This window comes from Chrysochloris asiatica, unplaced genomic scaffold, assembly GCF_000296735.1.
Source record: "Chrysochloris asiatica unplaced genomic scaffold, ChrAsi1.0 scaffold00017, whole genome shotgun sequence".
Taxonomy (NCBI): Eukaryota; Metazoa; Chordata; class Mammalia; order Afrosoricida; family Chrysochloridae; genus Chrysochloris; species Chrysochloris asiatica.
Window position 1 is genome coordinate 12,866,910 of NW_006408535.1, and position 10,176 is coordinate 12,877,085.

The window sequence follows — 10,176 nt, forward strand, 5'->3', positions numbered from 1 at the left end:
GGACTCCAGTTGGAAAGTTAGAGCAGATCTAAGGAGCTTTCTTTGTATTGTTGTTGTTAAGTGTTGTCCATGAACAACTGTTCAAACCAACTTTATGGTCAAGTGTTTATCCTACAGCACCACACCAGGACTCTTTGTATAAAGGAAAGGTATAACCATGTGATTCAAACAGTTCAACTTTTATAGTGCCCAACCATTAGTACACTTAGCTTGAAGTACTTATTAGTTCACCAGCAGTAAAAACTTGATTACAGCTCCTGACTGCTGTGTGAAGGTCCTTGGTTCTCGCACCTTCCATGGGCGAAATGCTATTAATTGTGATTAATTGTCGTGTGGCATAATACAAAGACTAGACGATTTATTATGGCTTCTGGAGGGCACCTGCTTAGTTTCTCGCTGGAGCCCTCCGGGTAAAGTAACTGGACAGCTCTCCCCTTCCTGGGTCAGAGTCAAACAGCCCACAGCTGCCCACAGACCTGTGGCTCTGGGCCTTCAGGTACTCCCAGGGTCGGAGCAGGTCTTGATAGTAGGGCCCTGAGGGCCCTAAATTGTCTGACTTGTGGGCCCTGGCCCCTGTAATGGGGCAGGGCAGACAGTTTCGAGGCCCCGCCCACACCGCATACCCCGCCCCTTCAGCGACCGCCAGTTTCCTCTGGCCGGCGACGCGGTGCGCGCCTGCGCTGACTCTCGCCTCGGAGCAGCCATGATGGTGGGTGTTCTCAGCGGCGCCGAGCCCCAGGCGCGCGGTGGGGGCGGCTGGCGCTGGGCGGGCGCGGGGGCCGCGCTGGCCTGGCATTAATGTCTCCCTTTGTGTCTCCCCTATTTTGTCTTCTTCCCTGGCGCGCTGGGCACCGCTGACCCCGCAGGAAGGCCTGGACGACGGCCCCGACTTCCTCTCCGAGGAGGACCGCGGAGTAAGTTATGTCTCCTTTGATTGCTGGATCTTTCCTTCCCCACCTCGGCTCCGGGTGTGGTGCGAGGAAGGTTCTAGGGGCGCGCTGCACCCCTTCCCCGCGGTTCTTTCAATTTCCTTGAGGCAGCCTGCCCCGCCCTCCTGCAGCCCTTCCTCCCTGGGTCCACTCGGTCCCGATTTCCCAGGGACCCACGGCCTCTCCTCCGTCCTCTGGCCCAGTCCTGGCGGACCTCTCCCGGCCGGGTGTGCAGGTGCGGAAGTGGAGCTGGGGGCCGCAGCCTGAAAGCCCCCGCCACTTTGGGGCCATGAAAAATCCATGATCAGACCTTTCTGACTGTGCGCCGTCACTTTTCCCTTCTTGTGGATCTCGAACCTGCTCCCATCCACCCTTTTCTCCCTTTAAAACGGATTTTGTACAGGCTTAGTCTAAATTAAAAGACTTTTACCCTAGCGGCATCTTACTCTTCTTTAATGTACTACAAGATTTTGCAAAATACTCTCGGTATCTTGTACTTTACCTAACGTCCAGGTGCTAAATGCATCTTTTGTAGCACCTTTCTTGGTGTTTTGAGAGGAGTTGCTTTATACTTAAGACCTTCAAGTTTCCGATTTCTCCCCCTCAATGTATCTCTCCATTGCCTTGACTGAAGAAGGGTAGCAATCTGTGCAGTGCTTTGTACAAGTGAGCACTTGAAAAATATTGATAATGTGATCATTGCAGCTCAGCAAGATACCATGATTTAACAGCCTGCACTTTAGTTTTCCATTTTGCTTTCACTAGCCCATCTTAGATTACACGGGAGACATTCATGTCAGTGGAATTTTTTCGTAGGTGATAAAATACTCATGAGGATATTAATATTTTTGTTTTAAATAAGAGCTACATGGTGAGAGATGGGGTTCAAAGGTAACAAACATGCAAAGAGTCTTTAACAAAGTGATTTTTCTAAAGATAAGACATTGATGCCTTTACTAAATTACTTGTGTCATATTTTTGTGCTTTGCCAGGAAATGGCAACAGGATTTGCTTTTTTTTTTTTTTAATTTGATTAATGTTTAACAAAAGTAATAAGTGTTTTTATTAATATGTAGATGATGTGAAAAGTAGAAAAGTTTTTTTGATGATCTGTGGCTATGTCTTTATGCCTTTGCTTGGATGAAATTCGAAGCATTTAAATAATGTGTCCAGAAACTTTTTTCATGTTACAAAATTAAGGGAGAGAAAGACAAGCAGCATGCCTGACCAAAACATTCTTGCAGAATAATATAGATGAAATTTTTAATATGAAGTGGAAAAAATATTACCATTCATGAGAAAGCTCTTCGAATATTATAAATATGTACATATACCCAGTTCTTCCTGATTTTTGTCCTTTGGAATGAAGTGAATCATAATTATAGCCAGGCACTGTGCTAAGCACTATACGATTATAAGCAACGTTTCATTAGATCCTCTCATCCAGTGAAGCTTATGTTGTTGTTATGCGCTGTCGAGTTGATTCTGACCCATAGCGACCCTGTCTGTACAGGGTATCCGAGGCTGTAAATCTTTACGGGAGCAAACCGCCTCATCTTTCTTCCGCAGAACCGCTGGTAGTTTCGAAATGCCAATCTTGGTAGTTTCAAACTGCTGATCTTGAGGTTTGCAGCCCGAATCGTAACCACTACGCTACCAGAGCTCCTTAGTAATATTTCATTAGATCCTCTCATCCAGTGAAGCTTATAGTATCCTCCTTTTAAGATGAGAAATCTGAATTTAAGAGAAACTAATTAAGTAATGTGAGGTCACACAGCTAGTCAGGAGGAGAGCTTGACTTTAAACCATGTTTCTCAGACATCAGAGCCAATGACTATATTTCTCCAAGTGTGGCCTTGAAATACTTGGCATCAGAATTGTCTGGGGTGTTTTTAAAACAAAAACAACATGCATGAAAAGAACATGTTTTTGAGTCCCACACCCTGCTAAATCAGAATTTTGGCACAAGGAGAAGGACAGATATCTAATTTTTAAACAAACACCCAATAAGATTCTATTCAACATTGAAGTTTGATTACTACTTCACAGCATTATCCTGTTATATACCCATTTCCTATATTTTATATCAGGATAGAAGTAGATTATCATAATTAGAATTCTTTTAGGCATTGCATTTTTTGTTTAGATCATCTTGTTCAGTCTTTTAGCAGAGTCTTGATAGAGAAAGCATATTTTATATGAATTGCAGAGGTGACATCACACAATCAAAAAAATAATAATACAGTATTTCATACAAAGTTGTAAGTATGCAAAATTATAATTTTGTTTTATTTTTTTAAAAGGTAAAGCAAGCAAGGATTGATTTATATCGGGTATACAAGAGGCAGGGGGACTTCATATCCCCAAGTAGAAAAGGAAAAGAGAATTTGCACTGATTTGGGTTATAGGGAGGAGGTCAGAGGACTGTCAGAAACTTTTTCATGGTTCTTCTTATTCCCCCTGGGAACTTTAAGAACTATGTATTCTAATAATAGCTGTCAGGGCTGGAGTCAGTATTTTTAAGTAAAAATTTTAATGATCTTAACTTTACATCATGTTACTTGGATCCGAAGAGATTCTGAGTTGGTTTCACTTACAGCCTTAAAATACTGTTTTGAGAGAAATTTTTAACAGTGTTGAAAATTATTAGCCACTTTTTTCCCTCTCTTAAGCCATATCTATGCATAGTAGGTGTTTGGCTTTTGTTTGTTGTTTTTTTATACCCCCAAATAAAGGGCAGTAACATCATTTAGTAAACTGATGAGCCCATTGAACTGAACACATTTTGTCCATATACTTATAAAGCAGTGTGTGCCACAGTGATGGCATTATTCTGTTTTAGCTTTGGATTTGAGGTGTAGATAACATGTGTATTGTTTTCAAATATTACTTTAGGTGGAGTTACTGTACCTCCCCTGGAGTCCTAGCCTTATTCCTCCCTCTTTATTCCTTATCTTAGTTAATGACATCATTTTTCAGCCCTACCTCTGAAATGTTGTTTACACTTACCTTATCTTTCATTTACATATCCCCAATTAAGGTCCTGCTGCTTTGTGCCTGGGTTTTAGCAGTACCAGACATTAGTTTGAGTCCTGGTGTGGCTTGGAAGGATAAACACTAGACTGCTAACCACAAGGTTGATAGTTCAAACCCACTAGTTGCTATGAGTCGGAACTGACTCTTTGGAATTTAGCAAGAATCTCCAGTCTCCAGTCTATAGACTGCCTCCTAGGGTTTTCAGAGTTGTAATCTTTATGGTGTGGCACTGCAGGATAATGTGCTGGACTGCAAAGTCAATTTGAACCTCCAGTTCAGAGATTCAAATCCACCAGCCTCTTGGAAACCCTATACAGGGTTGCTGTGGGTCGGAATCGGCTCGACAGCACTAACAACAGCAATCTTTATGGAAACAGACTGCTACATCTTTCTCTTGTAGACTACAAACAACTGGTAGGTTTAGACTACAGACCTTTAGGTTAATATCCACCAAGAACTTACCCCGTGCCACTACTTCGTCACTTTGTTGTTGTTGTTGTTAAATGCCATGGAGTTGGTTCTGACTCATAAGGTTTCCGAGGAGCAGCTGATAGGTTTGAGCCCCTAACCTTGTGGTTAGCAGTCCAGTGCTTATCCTATAGCGCCATACCAGGACTCCATTTTGGTCTTTTAGCCCATTCAGTGGTATCCTCTATATAGCGTTGCTATGCCCCTTCCTCCCTGCCTACTTCTGCCTTGGTTCCAGCCGCATCATTTTTCACTTAGAGTGTTGCAGTAGCTTTTTAACTTCTTTTCTGTTTCCTGAAATCCCATCTGTCTTTCCTAGCTCTCCTTCAGGCTTCTTTATCATTACGCAGTTAACTCTATCTGTACTACTCTTCCTTTTGCAACCCAGCTGCTGGTAAGACTCGGTGTTCCAAGCAAATTACCTATACATGCTACCCATGCTACCGCCTCTTCAGGCAAACCTTCCTTTCCCCTTCCCAGAGACCCTAGCTCATTTAGGTGGTAGTGTGGATGGTTAAGACCCCAAGCCAGTCTGTCTGTGTTTTAATCTAATTGGTGTGACTGTATGACCTTGGGCAAATTTACTATCTGAATCTCAGTTTTCTTTTCCAAAGGAGTAATAGCAGTAGCTGCCTCATAGGGATTTGAAAATTAAGTACAAGGTAAATGCTTCTACATAAACAAACAAAAAAAAACACACCACTTCTATTGAGTTGATTCCAACTCATAGCAACCCAGAATAGAACTGTCCCAAAGCTTTTCCAAGGCTAGAAATCTTTACAGAAGCCAACTTTACACATCTTTGGTAGTTCAAGCTGCTCGCCTTTCGGTTATCAACCTAGTGCTTTATGCTACATAAATTTGTAATTATTAATGTGTCTTCTTCATAACTCCCCATTCTCCCCAAAGTTAAACATTCCCTCCATTATACTCCCTCTGGCATTTATCACAAAGGATTGTAATTCTTTCTTCCTTACTATACGGTGAATGTCTCAGGGCAGGGACTTTCCCTGAGACTGGCACCCACCAAGGTAGTGGAGATGAGGAGCGGGGAGGATAGCAAAGAGATATAACGGAGACAGCATTGACAGGACTTTAGTGAGCTCTGGTAGCGTTGTTGCTAAGTACCGTGGAGTCGGTTCCGACTCATAGTGACCCTGCACAGGGTTTCCGAGGCTGTAAATCTTTACGGGAGCAGAAAGCCTCATCTTTATCCCGCGGAGCAGCTGGCAGTTTCAAACCGCCAACCTTGGAAACCCTATAGAGGGTCACTATGAGTCAGAACCAACTCCACAGCACTTAACAACAACAGTGACCAAATAGAGTGAAACCTGTGGAAGCCAGAACCTGGATAAGCGGAAAGCCTGTCAGAGAAGGAAAACCACAAGTATTTTAAACTGAAATAAGGCATAGAAAAGTGATGACTGCATCTTGCAAAAAAGAGGCAGGCCTGCTGAATTCCGACTCTCACAGGTTTCACTGCATGTAGTACATGGGCTGGGCTAGAGAGGAGAAAGTGAGGAAGCTAGGAGGGAAGAGCATGTTTAGAGACTGAAGTAATGAGTTTGGTTTCAGATGTATTTAAGGTACTTATGAGGCATCTGACCCCATTTACCCTCCCTGCCCCCCAAACAAGAATATAAAATCCGGAAGGCTAAGGATTCTGTCTCTTCACTGCTATATCTCTAGCACTTAGGACAGGACTTGGCACATTGAAGCTGCACAAATGACTACTTAATAAGTTAATAAATCAAGGTATATATGTCTACTTTGTTGTCATTGTTAAATGCTGTGGAATAGATTCCAACTCACAATGACTTCATATAGGGTTTCTGAGGAGCAGCTGGTAAGTTTGAACTGCCGACCTTGTAGTTCACGCCCAGTACTAATCATACAGTGCTACACCAGGAATCCATATATGTGCTTGGTAGCTTGAAATTCTGCTTATAATTCTGCAAAAGTTCTGAGTTGGAGATAGACATTTAGGAATTATTAGACGTACCTGAGATTGCCAGGGCTTCATGGCACCCAGAGGGAACCATCATTTAAGGAGCAAGGGGTAGAGGAGCACTGATTGACAAAACAGAGGGGCAAGATAGGAATGAGAGCAGAGAATTAAAAGGAGGGAGTGGTCAGAATGATTGTTGTCTAAGCAAAATGCCTTAGCAAGTCAGGAAGACTGAAAAGTATCATTGGATTTGGAAATTAAGTTGTCATTATATGAGAGCTTTGTGAGACCATTTTACATTCCCACCTGCAAATCATAAGGATTCTAGTTTCTCTATCTAATGTTCCTAGTGAGGCAGTATCTCTGTAGTTTTGATTTGCATTTCCCTAATGACCTTGACTAGGAGGTCTGTGGCTCTGTGGGATAAGCACCGGACTCTGAACCACAAGGTCAGCTCATCAGCCACTCTAGGAGAAAAATGGGACTTTCTGCTCCCACAAAGATTTGCAGTTTCGGAAACCTTATACAGGGTCACTCTGAGTTGAAAACGACTCGATGGCACTTAACAAGAAAGAAAGGAGCCCTGGTGTGGTGCTGTAGGATAAACACTGGACTACTAATGCAAGGTTGACAGTTCGAACTCACCATCTACTCCTCGGAAACCCTATATAGGGTCGCTATGAGTTGGAACTGACTCAATAACACTTAACAATAACAATGAAAGAAAAGAAATGAGCCCTGGTGTGGCACTGTAGGAGAACCTCACGGTTGACAGTTCAGACTCTTGCCTTATACAGGGTTGCTATGAGACAGAACCGACTTGACAGCATACAATAACAAAGAAAATGTGGCCAATTATACTATAATTTGCCGTCAACTGATGGTGGTGACAGTTACGTGCCATGGAGTCAGTTCCGACTCAGCGACCCTGTACAGGGTTTCCAAGGCTGTAAATCTTTACAAGAACAGAAAGCCTCATCTTTCTCCCACAGAACAGCTGGCAGTTTCGAACTGCTGACCTTGCGGTTCACAGCCCAATTCGTAACGACTATGCTACCACTGATTGTTGTTGTTGTTAAGTGCCGTTGAATCAGTTCCGACCCATAGCAACCCTGTATATGGTTTCCGATGAGTGGCTGGTGAGCTTGAACTGCCGACCTTGCAGTTCAAATAGCTTTGCAGTCTGGCGCATTAACCCACAGCACCACACCAACTAATAGACATCCCTATTTCAGATGTGTTAAAATGTGAAAACATGCATCTATAACTGATGAGATATAATAGCATGTTCACGTTCAGTAAAAATTCCATACTGGTTTGTTGCTAAGTGCCGGTGGGTCGGTTCTGACTCATGATGACTCCATAGGCTTTGCAAGGAGTGGCTGGTGGGTTTAAACTGCCAACCTTTCCTTAGCAGTCCAGTGTTTATTTTGCAGCACCTCACCAGAACATCCATACTGATACAGGGAGTAATTTCATTTCAGAGATAGAAAACAACTTTTATACCTCTGAATTTTTATACCTCAAGCATTTTAAGGAAGTTTGGGAAGACCTCAAAAATGAATTAAAGGCAGAGAGGTCATCTCAGAAGGTTATGGTGACTTTTTCTGGAGTTCAAAGGAATAACTTTGGTAAGTTTTCTCGAAGGATACAAAATAATCACAGGGGCTTATTATGAAGAAGTTTTAAGAAAATTGAAACCTGCATTAGTGAGAAAAGTTCCAGGAAAGTTGTGCCAAGGGATGGTTTTCCATCACGACAGTGCACCTGCTCATTCTTCAAGGATAGCAAGGGCTGCCCTACAAGAATTTCATTGGAAAATCTGACACCATTCCCCTGACAGCCCTGATCTTGCCCCTTCAGACGTCTTTTTGTTCCCTGAAGTCAGCATTTTAAAAGAACCCTATTTGAGTCCCTTTAGGATGCTAGAATGTCTGTTTTGACTTCGTGTAAACAGAAGAGCACAGAGTTCTTTGAGGAAGGGTTGCAGAGATGGAAATACCACTTTCAGAAGTATATGGACCTAGGTGGAAGATTGGTAGAGAAACAATAGCTTCACATTCTGATACTTTTTAATAAAGGTTTCTGTAGTTTTATAGCAATACTTTGAACTTACCCTCATGTGTATTCTATGTATACATAGAGAGATACAGGTATGCATTGCTTACTGCATATACTCTGTGGTCCCATAAGGTTATAATGTTGTTACAGGCTATCAGTCATAGTGACCCTGTATAGGGTTTCTCAGGAGCAGCTGGTGGGTTTGAACCACTGACCTGTGGCCCAATATTTATCCTCCAGTGTCACAGCAGAACTCCATGGTTATAATAGAGGTCAGCAGTCCCAATCTGGAGACTTGGATGTAGTGGCCGTACTTAGACCTGGTCTGTCTTTCACTAGCCCTCCAGCTTCTATTTCCACCCTCGTCCTGGAGCAGCAGATGTACGGGTTTCATTTCCCATCCATTGTTGCCTGTCCCAAAGTGCTCACATCAGGCAAGGACCTTGCAAGCCACTGGAGCTGCTGAGTGAGATGTACCACCAAGGCTACTGCCCCGCTTGACCCAGGTGCCCTGCATCTAATGTTTGGGTTGGAGGCTGCCGTTCCTCCTGCCTGAGCAGTTGCCTAACATCCAGCTATGGAAGCAGTGAGGAGGGGAGCAGAAAAGGTGACCAAGAGAGAAGACAGAGGGACAGGATGGTATAGAAGAATTTAAAGCAAACGATGGGGAATAGGACAGGGAAGGCAGGCAGAGGTGACGGAAGAGAAGGGAGCTTGTAATGAACCTCACCAGCTACAATATTATACTGGATAGAGGCTGGCTGGAACCAAAGTTTTTGTGCAGTCCCTCAACACGATGGCAAAGGTGCTGACAATTGGTAACCATCCTGCATGCCTCTCTCCTATCTATAATGTGCTCCATAACGTCCATATCACAAATATCCTATTTCACAGAACACATTGTGGATGTTGAGTGATAGCCATAGACGTCTGTCTGTGTGTGTGTAAAGTAACTGTATATGAGGGAGCTTCAAAAAATTCACGGAGGTACTTTCAATAAGAGGGAGTACTAGGCAGACGCGCTATACAGACCCTCTTCAACAAAGATATGAGAGGCCAAATGAAACACACAGGTGAAAATCCTGGAACCTTGACCTTTGAAGGCAAGGTTAGAGAAGTGGATTGAGCACTTGCTGGGAGGAGAAGCTGGGCAGGGACAGCAAGAGAAGGGAGACTGACTGGTGAACGATGGTATGACCGTTTTGAACTTTTGTGAGTAGCTCTGGTGACAGAAGGTAGCCAGGCAAAGCAGATTCACACAGGCAACGGAAAAGGTGCAATTTCTTCTTTTTCCCCACACTCCCCTAGTGACCAGAGGTGTGGCCAGCTCCCACCCTCATCCAACCCCAGTGCAGATCCTGCTCTCCAGGAATTTGGCTTCACATGTTTGTGAACCACACCAGCTGTACCAATATGGTAACTGGATTTAGGCAATTTAGCTCCAGACCTATAGAATCTCAGAACCACCAAACCAGCATTAGTCTAGCAGAAACCCTCATAACCAGCCACTCTGACCCCAGTTGCCCTTTGGTCTTAATAAAGACTGAAACCAGCTCCATCAAGGGCTTCCCCAAGCTACACACAAATTGAGTGTCCCAAATGTAAATCACACCTATGCATATAGGAACTCTGCCGCCGCATCCTTCCTACACCCACCTCATGAAATCTTTGCCTGGCAGGAGCCCCCGCAGTTTTCTGTTCTCTGGGTCCAATAGCTGCATGATTTTTTTTTTT

General features: G+C 43.6%; 1 protein-coding gene across 1 annotated transcript in view; it reads left to right on the top strand.

The window, feature by feature from the left end:
* The first annotated feature begins 674 nt into the window (after positions 1–674).
* SNX6 (sorting nexin 6) overlaps positions 675–10,176 on the top strand; it is a 77,098-nt gene continuing 67,596 nt past the window's right edge. The window contains exons 1-2 of the mRNA XM_006835356.1: positions 675–709; positions 867–914. Of these exons, the coding sequence (XP_006835419.1) occupies positions 704–709; positions 867–914 (54 nt within the window). The 5' untranslated portion in view covers positions 675–703. The remainder of the gene's footprint in view (positions 710–866; positions 915–10,176) is intronic.